A 16623-nucleotide genomic window follows, 5' to 3' on the forward strand; every position below is an offset into this window, starting at 1 on the left:
ATGCAGTTATGTAAATAGGATTTTTAAATTGAAGGGTAGACACTAATATGGTGTCTAAATGAAAATTACTAATTAGGCACTATAACATGAAAGAATGATCCATACTGTTTTATGTTAAATATACTATTATGTCATTGTCATATTATGTTAAATTATATATTGTTAATAATTTTTTATTTTTCATATAAATAACTACAGTTTAAAATATAATTTTATTATTTGGTCCAATCATCTAATTGTGTTTTTCTGAATGATTTATTTAAAAAAAAAATCATCCAGAAAAACACATTTGATTACTTAACCTCATCACTATTTTTTTTTTATTAATATTGGTCTAAGCCAATCCATTAAGTTGACATAAAGTACATAAAGCATGTGTTGTCTCGGTCTAATTAACACATAACATAGTGTTATAGCCAATTTTATTTAGTTATTTTAATTATTATTATATTAAGAAAATATTATAGTACGTATGACGTATCAGGGACGTACACGCGGGGGTGTTTTGAGTGTTCAAACACGCACCGAAATACTTGGGTTTTTGCATGGTTATTTACTTATTCAATTTTAATGTTAATTTTTTTATATCAATGTTTGGATTTAAAAAATAATTTTAAGTATACCTAATTTTCATAATTTTTTTTTTGTATATCTATTAAAAAAAGTTCTACTTTTTAATAACTGATTTTCAAAAACACCTCCCAAAACATTTTTCTGCATACGTCCTTTGTATGTATAATGTCAAATTATAAAAATAATACAATATAATCATATTTAAAGGTAAAAATATTATCTAGAACCTCATTATACATTTTTTAAATATTGAAAAATATTAATGGAGCTTTAAATGTTATAAAAGTTATAATTTATTCTTTCAAATTTTTAATTACTTATAATTATGGAAAAAGTGCAAAAACAATTTGGTTAAGAAGACGTTATACCCTCATGTGTTTTTTATATATTTACATGGCATTTACCTATAGTATTATCAAATTTAAAATTTAAAATAAAAATTAAGGCACCTTAAAAAGTTTTTTTTTAATATTTTATTTTTGAAGCAAGATATTAGCATTTTAAAGTTGTAATATATTTTATATAAATTTGAAAATGCTCATAATCTAAATTCTACTCAACTTAAGAGATTTTACTCAGTGGCCAAATTTTTTGCATTATGTATAGTAATCTTATGGTATACTTGGTAAGGGTGACAAATGGATATAATTTGACAGCCGTCCAATGAAATCTGGTTGCTGCTAAATACTGCTGATTACTTTTCTTAAGTTGCACAGAGTATAAATAATATTTTACCTTTAAATTTATTATTCCCTATTATATTAAAAATAAAATGGATTATACAAATGTAAAATTTGCTTTAACTGACACTAATATTTCAACTTTCAAATACTTTATAATTTCTATATATTTTTAAATGGAATTATAAATGGTTCACGCCTGATTCAAATTTTAATAGATGATCAAAAATTTTGATTTAATATTTTAGTTAGCAATTTGGATAATTATAAATATTTTATCAAATGGTGCTTCTTACATACATCTATATTTATATATACATATATTATACTTTAGTGAAAATTAAAATGCATTATTATTAATTTTAAAATAATAATTATTTTGTCCTACAACTAATACCAATAATCAATACAAACCAAGGTACTCTAATATTAAGTATCAATACTAGTATATGTATCTATTATGTATATGAGTGATGATTACATATCCATAGCCATTAACCAAATGTATTTATTTAAATATGTGCCATATTATTTATCAGAATAAAATATAAACTATTAATGTTTAATATTATTTGTTATAGTTCCAATAAGCATCAATATGAAATTTGAGAAAAACATTCTTCCAGCTGATTGGGAAAGTGATGACGACGAGTATGATGAATTTAATGATATTATTGAACACACATAATATCATGTAAGACCAGAAGTAGAAGATTTTCAATTAACATTGGAAAATGCTTGTATAACAAATAATGTATCAGAAATCAACCATGCTTTTAACTGTTAATATTACAGTTACTTGAATAATAATTGGACCGCTTTGATGAATGCAGCATCTTATGGATCTTTAGATGCTGTAATATATCTTTTACAGAATGGTGTTGATCCATTAATAGAATATGACTGTCATAATGTTATAATGTGTGTATGTAATTCTACTAAAATTTATAATGAATTAGACTTAATTAATTGTCTAAAGCTTTTAACAAATTTCAATAATATTGACATCAAACCCAAGGATAGAATAGTATTGACAGCACCCATGTATGAATGCTCCAATGGTTGATTGAAATTAGTAGAGTTTCTCGTTGAACATGGTACAGATATAATGATATAGAGTTGAAAGATAATCAGTCTGGAAGGACGGCTGTATTTTTTGCAATACGTTTCAACCATGTTCATATTGTTAAATTTCTATTATCTAAAGGAGCTGACAAAGAAGCCACTAACAAATAACGTCAGGCAATATATAGAATAGCTGAAAATAAAAATATAGTTGATATTTTAAATTTATTGGATATCAATAAATTATAAAAATGTATAACTCGAAGTTTATTATTCAGGAGAAGAACATCCATACTGGAATGTAGTTATGGCTGAAATGGAAAATAGTTTTAGTAAAGATATTAAATCATTTTTAGAAGTACACATTATCAATGGGTAATCATTATTATCTATGCATACCATCTAATTTTATATAACTTTTAAAAATTTACTTATTAGAAATAATGATCAATTTGTTAATATAGGAATTACTTTATCGCCATTTCATAAACTTTTGGCTACTGCGCTTAAATATTTTCATTTATAGAATTGGTTTAAATATTCTTTAGATGTTAAAAATAAGTGATATGAATGCTGAAAGATTTGCCCAGGCATTAGGGTAATAGTAAGCCAATTACATACCTATATTAGATGCTTCAATAATATACTTAGGAATTCATAGTTATGGCTTGGATAGTTGGATCAACAAAAAGGTCAAGAAGCCATTAATCACTTGAAAAAAATTAGAATTATATAAGATAAAATATTTAAAATTTAAAATATTAGACCAAGAAATAAGAATAAATCAAGTGGATTACGCTGGATATAAGATAAGAAATCTAAATAATATGAAAATCAACATGGATAAGTTATTTGCTAGTATATCTGTTATTTTAGCATTATTACGCATGTTTTAAATTCTGTACTATCAATTTATTATTTAAGTATATTTTGTAAAATGTAGGTATTATACATTTTACTATTTTAGTGCATATTCATTCTTGTTTTTTTTTTAACCAATAATAATATATAAAATATTAAAATATAACTATGAATTTGAATTAAATTTTATTATTTTGCATTTTAAAGGTAGTTTAAGTAGACAAACATATACCTACTTAAATTGTATATCCGATTGAAAGCTGAATTTACAATTTGGGAATAGTTAATGGTTGAAATTAATTGTATACAGTAATATCAGTCCATCACCCATGGGTTCAACTAAAGTGCTAAAATTATTTTATGGTAAAGTGGACTGTGGGGACTTTGTTCCCATACTTCTAATATCCTAATTTTATTATTCCAAAAACAATTCAATAGGTATTAAATAATATATTAAATTATAATAAACATTTTTATATTCTAAACTTTTTTTTACAATTAAATCATTTTCCGATTACTTAATACAAACTTATTAAGAATTGTCTCTATTTATTTTATTAATTATGCACATCAACTTTTAATATATGATATTCCTTAAGTAGCTTGTGTAATATGTGAAATAAAATGTTTAAAGCATTATTAGAAAACTATTTTTATAAATTAACTATCATGTGATCTATAATAAGCTTGTATGTATATTTTTCGACAGTGTACTTTAATTTCAGAACATAGACTTGAAATTTTATTTTACTATTTACTAATATATGTTATATAATTATGTTTTACTTTATTAGATTAGTATATGCTTGTGGCTGAAATTGGAAGATTATTTTCATCATGACAAATTTGATCTAATTTGTCATGATTTTCATTATCCTTAGAAAATTGTTCTTTTGTCCAAAGACAATTAAAATTGTCTATATGGCTATCTATGGCTGTATTCGATGTTTTTTAATTATGCCTACTATAGAAAATACATGAAAATAATAAATACTATAATGATATTGACAGACAATTCATACCATTCTAACAAAAAAACATAAATTATTTATTAACGATAGGTACCTGTAAAACACGGACGTACATACGTATATTACGTACATTCATATATGTATGTACGTCCGTGCTGTAAAATAAATAAATTGTTTTTATCCGTAGGATAATTTATTTTCAGAATGACTTCATAATACCTGACTGTGTTGTAAACTTATAACCGTGTTGTTAACTTCGTAGTCCATGGAGGACGGAGGTATTAGTTTACCTCCATGGCTCCTCGCCAATGGTCGTTGAGCGTTCCACAAATCGTTATCATCAATGTATTTTATTAAATTTTAATCGTCTCTGAGATAACCTTGTCGTCGTAAAGCCTAAAGGTTGATTTTCTGCGAGTGGTTTCAGACAGGATTTTTTTTTGTTAACGCCCGTAAACGCGTCAACTTTTTTTCAACTTTAATTAAATCAAAACTCACCATGCTTGGTTCAAAAGCCGTACAAGCGCTTAGGCAATTCTCGACTACTGCAGTTAGAAGAGGACACGCTTATGAAGGTCCCGGACATGTAAGTAAAAAAAAAAACGTGACTTGTACAGTTTTAGGGTTATCTTTAGCTTTTTGGACGGTCTTGATTTTTTTAAATATATTTACATACAATATTACATTTTTATTGTTTCTCTTTGCTCTGTAACAAAATAGCAAATATTCTGTTTAAAACCAATATATTTTAAACGGGCACTATGAATAGAATTGGAACACTTCAGCTTTCAGTGTAAACATTTAGGTAACTATTAGTTTATTAAAATGGTTTTGACCCTTGAAGTTAAAAAACTTAAATCGGCCAAATACTTTACAACTCCATATAGGCTCAACTAGAGCTTCTCTTTCTGGGTAGGCTAAATTGATATTAGCGACCCGTAGGGGCTTTGCCCCTACACCACTAGTATTGATTATTAATACTAACATAAAAAATTGGATGGGTTAAGTTCACCTAAGCCCCTATATAGTTGCACCTATGTAACTCCATTGTATTAAATTACATAAAATATATATTTCATGTTTTCACATTTTGCCAATGATCAAATTAAATATTTAATAAGTAATTAAGATAAAGATAATCACTGTTTTATCTGAGTTTGATTTATTTTAAGGTGAATGACAAATTATTCTCATATATTTACTAAAATGTGATTTACTTATGCTGTTTGTGTAGTTTTGGTCATTTAGCTGGCATATTCATTTTTGCACCTTTTTTTTACATGTTTTTGATATTGATGATTTTCTAGCTTAATTATATACAATTTACAAACAAATTGTAAAGTACAATGAAAATAAATAATCATAATATAAACTTAAAAGTATTTACTTTAAATTTCACCTATAAGGTATTTTAATTTTAATAATAAAGATATAATATTGAAAAATATTTATCATTATACAACACTATATAATGATTTATAGTATAAATATATAAATTTAACTACATCTAATTTTTAATAATATAAAACACTAATGACATGCAAGGTTCAAAAGAGATATCCTTATCTAGATTTAAAGGACATTAGTATAAAATATAATAGCCATACTATAAATGAAGTTATAATTTTATAATCTAAATATTTTACTAAGAGTTAGTTTATAAGTTTATGTATTTGTTGTTAACTTTATCGCTTATTTGCATTGATAAAATTTGTACGTATTAATATATATTAGTTCTTGATCAAGCATTTAAGAAGTTACATAATATATGATAGGTATACTAGCGATATGTTTTGAACTCAGACCTTGATATGAGTTAGTGCGTAACTACTTTGTGTAAACACATATAGGTAACATTTTTCTTGAAAATGTTGATATAGTATGTATTAATAAATATTTGGTATGACACCATAAATTGAAATAAATGACATGACACAATAATAATAATTATTTCTTTTAATTACTGCTAGTACACCAGGATTGATATACCTAGGAAAATTTAATGAAAATAAAATAAAAATTTTAAATGTATTTAGATATATAAAACCCAAGAATTTTGTTAAATTTGGAAATTATACCTAAGATATTAACTAAGAATTACTTATAACTTCAACATTTAAAACAAATTCTGAAATTATTACCTACTTAATTTTTTAAAAAGTCATATCAAAATTATATATAAGGAATCAAATAGTCACCATAAAAATAAGATAACTTTAACAGTGCATGCTATTTTTTCAGCGCTTTGGAAAAAATGTATTTAAATTTGAAAAATTCGAAAATGATTAATGATAAATATATTAAAAGCTTTTATATAATCAAAGAGTTTTTCTTTTTATTATATAAATTTAGGCTTTTAACTATAATAAAAATTACTATAGACCCTATGATTATTGCCTACATAAAACAGTCAAATATCAAATATAAACAAACAATTTATAAGTATGTTCTCTTAAAGTAGTAACTATATTTTATTATATTATGTAAATTAGGAAATAAGCCCATTTTTCTAACTTATGACATATTTTTTTCTGAACTAAAAATGTTATTAATAAAATCACATAAGATACATTTACCTTAGATCTATTTATTTACTGTAAAATAATAATACTGTATTATAATATTTGTAAATTATAACATTACATCTAAAATATTTTTGTGTTTTAGAATATGCCATTTGATGTGTTCAGCAAGTACAAGTTTACTCTTTACACAGCACTTTTCTTTAGCTCCGGTTTTGGTCTTCCATTCTTAATGGTCAGATACGTCAGGAAGAGGAGTGGATAAATAATTGTCATCAATTTTTTTATGGTAATGAAATATTTTCTATTATATTCTATAAAATTAATATTATTATTATTTATTTTTTTTTTTTTTAGTTAAAACAACATTCCAAAAAACATTCAATTACACATAATTATTATGAAACATTTTTTTTTTTAAACTAAGCGCAATGTTCAATTTGTATTTTTCTGTTAGATTCAATAAATAAACTTCAAAATTATATAATTTGGTATTTTAATTTAATAAAACCATGAGGCGAAATTTTTTTTTTTTGGTCAGAATCAATTAAAATTATCGATATACAAGTATGTCTATTTGAATTTTAATTGATAACTTTACTATCTTCTATCTTTCTATATATAACCTATTGATTTTAATGTACCATCATTTATTGTAAACTCAACTAAAAATATTGCAATACTAAATCATAGATTAAGTACATAATTTAAGTAAACTTCATTTTATAATAATATAAAACTATTTTATATTATCCTTGTAATATAAAACAAATAATTTTGTGTAGGAAATATTTTAAGGAAGTTCATATACTTGTAATTTAGTAGTATTTTTAGGAGTTAACTATTTTACCTTTTAGGAGAGCTTACAATCATAATATTTGGGTTAAATAAGTTGTTACATGATACATAGTAGGTAATTGGTTGGGCAGAGGACTTGTAGCATTTGCATGTTTGTTTTGCACAGTCACAAAAATAGCAGTGTACGAAACAAATACACTTCATGCTTTCACACAGCTAGTTTTGAAATTTTATTTTGTATATAAATGCATATTTTGAGTCATTTTTGTTTTCAGGGCATATTTTACATTTTTATATGCAATATACTTTTTGAGACATATTTAACTTAAATCAATTTTTACCACACTGACATTTTTATTTCAAACATTACAGTTTGTCATTTGTTATTTATCGCAATAGCTTAATCATATAATATGTAGGTGTTGTTGCTTATTTTTCTATTTTTGTAAAACAAATTCAATAATAATATATAAAAAGATGTTATGTTTATTAGTGTATTGGAAACAATTCCATACAGATATACATATTATGAAAACAATGAGTATTGATACTTAGCAAACATGATTACTGACTAGTGTGCTGCTTTCTATCAATAGAAAAAAAATTATGCTATGGTTTTAAACCTTTAACCATTGATAATATCAACATTGAATAAAACAAATATATATTTTTAGAATTCTGATTTGCGTTGTTTAGTGCTAATGGACCTAATTCCCCAATATCCATACACTGTCCTTTTTTCATTTGTCTCTCATTACCAAAACTATCTTTTGGTATTATACACAAATTTGTTGAATCCTAAAACAATCCAAATAATTTAATTTTAATATGTTAAAATAAACTATATGGTTAATCATTATGTATAAATAGTTCTTTACTTTAATGAAAGCAGCTTTAATAGTTTGAGATCGCAAATTATAAGGAACTAATCTTGAAGAACTCCTTTCTTCTAATTTATTACCACCAGTAAATATAACAAAATCAGCAATGTCTTCTTTATTTTGAAGTACAAACCAGTCAATTTTTATGTAACTACTTCCAGACCTGAAATCGTATTTAAATAAAATATATAGTCAATACAATAAATTATTATAAGTATTATTTCAATATTTCTGCTTGAACTAATATATTTTTTAACCATTGTAAATCAGTATTAAAATTAAAAAAAAAAACCACATTATTTTTGATAATTTTAAATGTTACCATATAGGTTGATAAATTATTGAAAAAGAACAGTTTTATTTGAATAAAAACATTTCAAACATTTTAAAGTGTATTTAGTTTATCTTGCTTATTTCAATTTTTAAATACCTACAAAGAGTAACAAATTATTTGATTTTAAGTTAATAAGTTAAAATAGATAATACTGCTTTATATAATGCAAGTCATATAATAATTATTAGGTATTTCAAAAATTAGATTTAATTAAGGATATTTTTATACATAAGTAAGAGTTGGTTTTAGTTTGGTTCAAACATTGATTGATTAGCACTGGGTATTAAAATTTTATTCTTCTTTTTGCTTAGTTATTGTAATGTTTAATGATTAATATAGTATTATTATATTAAATAAACAAAACATTTTGTTGATTAATAATTATAATAAATTATGTACTATAATTTAGTTTCTTATAATTATTAATTCCTAGTTTATCATAGATTTATTTATTTAATTTTTATAGTAAATAATAACAGATTTGTGCTAAATTGTTTATTTATTTCTATTTTTATAAATTTAAATTTTAAATAAGGTTCAAACTTTAAAGTATAATACAAAATTATCTATCGATAAAACACAAAAATCATGACTTTATTTTTTGAAGCAACCCATCCCTTAATTATTGATTTATTATGAGCACCTATATTATTTTAATAAAAATAAAAAGATGAAAAGAATATGATTTTTACTAAATGCAATAACCATTTAAAAATTCCATTGCTAATAATATTTACCTTTTTATCTGCCTAAATTTTACATCTGGTGTTACAACAAATGTATCATCCTCATCTTCTATAGGTATATCACAAATCAATTCATTCTCGCCTAAATCTGATACATAAGACACTTCTGATGTTAATAACTGCACACATGTTATATTATCCCATTGTGGATCTGGATTTAGTTTAGAATTAAGCATTCTTTTGATGGGAATCAATGAACAATCGCATTCAATAGGGTTACCTAAATACATATTTAATTTATTAGTTATTAAATTGTATTCAGTTTGTTTAATTATAAAGATTTTTATTAATATTATGTACAACTAGGTATATCACTAACCTTTAAATGAAATTGAAGTTCCTTTAGTTACAATTTTGGCCAATTCAGGCGGAAAATTATTAAATAGGTTATTTTCTACATTGAAATCTTTTAATTTTGGAACGAAACTTATGATTTCTTTTGAAAGTTTTGTTAATTTATTATTGGACATCATCAATACAGACATATTTTTAGGCATATTACCTACTTTTTTCATTGATTCCAAATTATTGAATGATAAGTCCAATACGTTTAATGATGTTAAGTTTCCAAGTACGCCTAAAATATAAGTATGTATTGTATTTTAATTATTAATATATATAAATACTGCCATACTGGGTGTAAGTAAGTACTAGTTAGTTATTTACTAACATTAATAAGTACTTATTCAATTGTATGAGTTGTTAACATATATGTGTATAAAAATGTTAATTTTATTGCTTAGAAGTTTATATTTTATAATGTGTATAATATTATATTACCTGGCCGTATTTCATCAATAGAATTATGACTTAAGTTAAGATATTTAACTTTGTGCGTTCCAACTGTTATATCATTGGTTATAATTGGTATTTCATTATAGCTGATGTCAATTGATTCTAAGTAACTAGGTGTGTACATATGGTTTGGAAATGATTTTTTGGTGAAAAATGAAAACTGATTATGACTTAAATTCAACTGTAAATATTTAAATTTATCAAGGATTACTGCACTAAATAAGTAGTTCAAATGAATAGTATTAATTACTTACATGTTTAAGAGAAAGACAGTCATCTAATAAACTATTCGTTTTGTTGTCCAAAGAATGTAACAGATTGTATGACACATCCAAAGTTGTCAATGATACCAAACCTACATATTATAAAAACAAATAAAATATACATTTTTAAATACAATGATTTATTATGATCAGTTAATTCAAGTATCTGCTAGCATTATTTTTAGTTATGAAATAATAGTAGATTTGAATTATAACGTAATTATTTATGTTTTTATATTCTAATGCAATAATTCCAATGACTAAGGTCTATTTAAAAAAAAAATTTTACATAATACATACCATAATACCATTTTTACATTATTACAATAATGTGTAATTTTTTATTTTTGTGTCTGTTTACACCTTTAACTTTGAGGGTGGTTTGTAATTGTAATACCAAAAAGATTCTACATGACTATTAACTACATAAATTTAGAGATTTAAGTATTTTTAGAAATTTAAAATCCATATGCTTGAATTTTTTATAGACATTTTAAGTTCAAATTTGTATGAATTTAAATATTTAATCAGAAAACAATAATGCTTGCTTTAACTCAAAACTATTATTTAAGGGGAATTAATTTAAATTAGGAAGGTACCGTATATTACTAATCGTAAATTAAATTACTTAAAATAGGAATGTAATTGTCATAAAATATACTTAGGTAAGTAGTAATATACTAATATAATATACTGACAGGCGGTTTTTTGCTTATATAATCGTTTTTTGTATGCAATAATAAATTTACTGTAATCAAATTTAACACATATATTACAGTGACTTACTTGATATTAAGGTACACGTGACTACTATTAGTCCTATTTTGCAACAAAATGATTATCTGGTTTACCCCCTTTATTAAATTAATTTTTTTTTTTGAATTTAAATTTAATGTCTAGAAATCATATTTTATTTTTGGATTAAATAACCAACTAATTCATAATTATAATACCTACTGACCTTTAAAAGCACCATTGGGTATCTCAGTTAAACTGTTTTCAGTCAGATTTAATAATTGTAACTGCAATAGCCCATCAAAAGCCTGAGTTTCGACTTGAGTGATATTATTTTGTGACAGGTCCAGATAAAACACTACAGGTAATATTCCAAAAGCCTTGGTACTGAGATGTGTAATACTGTTACCCTAAAAAGGTTGTGTAAAATAAGTACTTATGTATAAGTATGTAGTGTTGGTAGGTATTTAAACAAAATAGGTATCTAATAGCATTCAATATGATATTACTCTTAATGACAGATGTCTTGTTGAAACCAGTTGGCTTAGCGCTTCAGCTGGTGGTATTGTGATAGAATTATAATCCAAAATTAAGCTTTGCAAAGACAATAGTTTTGAAAACGATCCGCTGTTCAAACTATCGCCTAACATATTGTAACTTAAATCCAGCGAGAGAAGTGCGTTCATCGATGGCCAGGCTCGGTCAGGTCCAATATCTTTAATAATATTATGACTTACCGCCAGACTTGACAGTGATATCGGTATGGTTGGTATTTGAGTGATATTATTATGCCTTAAATCCAAGTGACTCAACGATGACATTTTAACAAATGTCGCAGCATTAATTTTTTTTATTGAATTCTTATTCAAATACAGTTCGAGTACAGTTGGTAGAGTGCCAAATGTCGTAGACTTTAAGTCTTCCAGTGCGTTGTGACTGAGGTTGATGGATCGTAAACTGAGAAGCGACTGGAATACGGAGGGGCTTATGGATTTTATACGGTTGTAGCTGAAGTCCAATGTATGTAGTTCGTAAAGCTTTGGAAATGTACCTTTAGGTATCACCTTAATGTTGTTGTGTGTCACGTTCAAGATTTTAATGCCCGCCATGTTGGTAACTGGTACCTGTAATAATTATATACTTTTAAATCGTCAATTAATATTGAAGCGAATTTCGCGTATTAGGTGTCTAGTTATATTAAAGATTACAAATACACAAATAATATATTTTTTATATAATTTTATATAGATAATACTTTTATTATGAATTATCATTGGCATATTAATAATTCAAATAAAACGAATTAAACGGACTCGACATTACCTGAGACATATCCGTAAGGTTATTATAAGACAATTGCCACACTGTAGCATATGTATTATTGTCAAACGCAGTGCTTGGTATATTTGATATTGAATTGTACGACATGTCTAACATCGTAATGTTAGCACAGTTTTCAAATGCTCCGCTATCGATTTCCGATATATTGTTTTTTGACAAATTTATTCGAACCAAATAAAGATTTTTGAACGATAGCTTTTCAATTTTGGTGATTTGGTTTTCAGATACATCGATGATCTAGAATATTAAATTATATTACCCACATTTATTCAAAATACAATTTACACAGCTATAATAAAATAAAATAAACTTATGTATAGGTAATATATACATTTCATAAACATACTTCAACGTAATTTTGACCAGAAAACATTTGATAGTCGATAATCTGCATACGATTTCTAGCCAAATCTATAGTACCTATTCTTGTCATTGACGCAAATGTCCCTCGATCGACTTGAGCAATTTCATTGTCACTGAGATATAATCTTCGAAGAAAACGCATACCACGAAATAACTCAGAATCTAATCTTGTCAGTTTGTTGTGACTCAAGTTTAAAACCCGTAGTAGTGTATTTCTTGCAAATGATCCCCTTTAAAAATAAATATACAGTTATTAATCAAATAGGTACCATACAATTAATTATATGAATTATTGCTAAAATAAATTATAATTAAACCTTGTAACAGATGGTAATGAATTATTAGCCAAGTTAATTGACACAAGCTTCGTTAAATCACCAAAATGGGACGATTCTATTTTAGAAATATTATTGTTAGAAATGTCCAATGTTTCTAAGTCTCTCAACCCTTTAAACTGATTTTTTTGAAGCGTTCCCAATTCATTGCCTTGAAGATCGAGGTATTTTAACTTTTTACAGGGACCTAATGAGTCAGGAGACAGAGCCGTTAATTTTCCATTTGTTATATATAATTTTTCCAAACGGGTTGGCAATTGACTAGAAGCAAACGAGTTTGTTGGTATATTAAATATTGCATGTTTGTCCAATCTCAGTACTTTTAAATTGCCCAATATCTGTAATACAAGTTTAATTGAAATGTGTATGATGTTTCATTGAAAAAATATATGGCTATAGTATTAATAAAAATAATTTACTTACTTTCAATGGACCAGAAGGAAATTCAGCCAGTTTGGAGTTTACGATGTGTAATTCAGAAAGCGTGTGATTAATTCCAAAAAATAAGTCATCGTCCAGTAATCTTATTGGCGTATCTTGTATGATCAATCTGTTTACAGGAATCGAGTAAAATATATCTCCAAATAAACGACCTTTACAAAGATATTATACACATCATAAATATACACAATAGAATAGTATATGCTAATATTATCTATTATAATAAATCATTCATATATAATTTTAATATAATAGGTATACTATAATAATTGGCATTACCAATATTGCACGATGAGATAGTCAAGTTGTCTACGATTACGTCGCCAAGTGATGCAACGTTGGAAAAACCAACGGATAGTGAGGCCAAGTTGCTGTTCTCACAGTCTAACGCTAATCCGTTGTCGGACTCTGCTACGCAACGACAGGGGTGCAACGCCAGCTCAGGCAAACTGCCTATTTTCGGACACCTATACTTGGGTCCTGGTTCAGTGTATTCGCCATCGATGCAGTAAACGTAGAGAATCAAAACGAGAAATATGCGATTCGCCATATTTTTAAATGACTAGAAAACAATAATTTTTACTATTATTAATTTAGATTTTAGAATAAACTAGTGAATTAGTAGGTGCCTATATAATATATTTTTAAATTTAATTCGTTGCAAAAATGTAAGAGTATTTACTCTGAGTCTTTGTACAATTTTCAATAGGTAGGTATTTCATGTAGGTATTTTATTCTACTGCACTACAAATATATTTATAAATATTTACTATAGACTATAGTCTTTAGAGTTCAAGCATATGATATTATATATTATATAGATATAATATGTATCATGTATCTATTTGATATATATTATACACATGGCATGTATAAATACCTACAATTTACAAAATAATAAGATTACAACAAAAGTTTTTTTCTTCTTAAAAGCGATATATCAAGTACAAAACGAATAATTTTAGTTTCCACCTACAACTTTTATAACTTTGGGTTTATTACTTCGGTAGATACCTACTAGATAATTATTAAATTCGTATTGGAAGTGAAACAAATAATATTTAGTAACAGGTAAAATTCTTCGATAAATTAAATAAGTGAATAAAACCTTTTGTTAATACTTTTATTGAAAAATAAAAAAAGGGTAAAAGTATATAACTATTTACTCTGCTATACTGACATACAGTAGCCTGCAGTAGGTGTCCAGTATATTTCGTCATTAAGTAAATCACTCCAGTAATGTATAAATGTATAATGTATACACATTACACATGGTAAAATAAAAATTATTTTAATAATAACTCATTATACATATTAAAAATTAATTTGAGCTAATAGGTACTGTCTGTTAGCCTAAGTACCTATATTATAAAGTAGTTTATATTACTATAGTAAAATATGCTACAAAAATATAAGCTTAAAATTAATCTATATATATTTTTAAAATGCCATTATGTATCACAATAAAATATAATATCTATTATATGCCTAAAAATTCTCGTTTTTTCCGTATTTTTATTCGTTTTTCCAGGTTGTTTTGAAAAATATTGATTTGATAAAATTGACTTCTCAAAAATACTTACAAAATCCAATTTTCTATCAGAAAACACCCTCAAAGTTGAAGATCGAACATTTTTTTTGCATTATATTATGTATTCGTGTGTACAAAAAAATAACACATATACACAGACACATTGTAAAATCAATAAATATATAAACTCAACGTCCCATGCTCAAATGACCTATCGCTATTCTAAAGTAAAAGGGGTACCTGTACTGGCTGTAGGTACTCAAATAAGTTAAAAAATTTAATTCAAATGATCTATAATTTGATTAGAGTATACATTTGCGCTTGTGTTAAAACTGGCGATAGTTTTTTATCCTCGTTTATTAAGTTTATTTGGCTACCAAGTGAAACTTATAAATATAATAAAAATTTCCTAAATATCTGTTTGACTGCATTTAATATTTATACAACATGAACATAATATGACTATGAAAATGCTGACTAATATTTATATATTATACCGCCGTTATGTAATAGCTAGGTAGGTTATTAGTGTTATTACTATAAAAATAAAACATATTAGTTATTACTAAAAGCTAATATTATTGTTATTTTTTAGTGTTATTAATTATTAATCATTAAAAATTTATAATAGGTGCCTATACAATATACATAACCATGGATATATTTTCAAGTAGTCTTTAAGTCTTCAACTTCCAATACGGACATATACGGACATTTACGGTTAATAATTATTGTATGATTATACAATTATTTAAATACGTACCTAATCTAATAAAGTAATAATATATTATAGGTAGTTGATATTTAAGTGAATAAGCATAATTTGGAAAAAATATACCAAACTAATATTTTTGTATTTGGTAACTGAATACCTAACATTACTTTCCTTATAGACTTATTATTGTTTAGAATATTTAGTAAGCTGTTCCATCCTATCTGATGCTTAGTGAACACATAAATTGCTTAATTTATAATCAAATTTAGATCGTAATGTCGTATACTCGAACCTATGTAATTTAGGTAGGTATATTATATTACACTATATAATGAGTCCATTTACGCCTTTTGTCTAGGCGTTGTTATGTCATGTTTATCGTAACTAGTATCTTAACTCTGTATAATTTATAAATACAAATATAGTATAATAAAACTATAGGACATAACTTATAGTCATTTTAATAATAATTATTCATGTTTCATAACACTTACCTGTAATATTTCACTTTACAACGACTACGTTATTCGTCATTTTTTCGTTCGTGCAGAATTATCAATATAACATGTTTTCCGTAGAGAGGCTTTGTATTGTCACCTATGAAAGTTATTATAAACACTACATGTATTCGTTTCTTGAACGCAATAGACTACTGCAGTATCTACTACTCAAC

General features: G+C 25.4%; 1 protein-coding gene and 1 pseudogene across 1 annotated transcript; one reads left to right on the forward strand and one right to left on the reverse strand.

Moving 5' to 3' along the window:
• Positions 1-3291, forward strand: LOC132925011 (uncharacterized; annotated as a pseudogene).
• Positions 3292-7924: 4633 nt separating this feature from the next.
• On the reverse strand, positions 7925-16623 carry LOC132924315 (chaoptin-like). The gene is made up of 14 exons (XM_060988545.1): positions 16445-16623; positions 13984-14266; positions 13687-13856; positions 13246-13601; positions 12912-13158; positions 12548-12802; positions 11734-12348; positions 11451-11634; positions 10481-10581; positions 10212-10407; positions 9751-10008; positions 9423-9651; positions 8349-8514; positions 7925-8268 (listed from the first exon to the last, which is right to left on the reverse strand). Exons 2-14 carry the CDS (start codon positions 14252-14254, stop codon positions 8080-8082), a joined length of 3237 nt encoding a protein of 1078 aa, XP_060844528.1. The 5' UTR covers positions 14255-14266; positions 16445-16623; the 3' UTR covers positions 7925-8079.

Source organism: Rhopalosiphum padi, chromosome 3, assembly GCF_020882245.1.
Source record: "Rhopalosiphum padi isolate XX-2018 chromosome 3, ASM2088224v1, whole genome shotgun sequence".
In the NCBI taxonomy this organism is placed as follows: domain Eukaryota; kingdom Metazoa; phylum Arthropoda; class Insecta; order Hemiptera; family Aphididae; genus Rhopalosiphum; species Rhopalosiphum padi.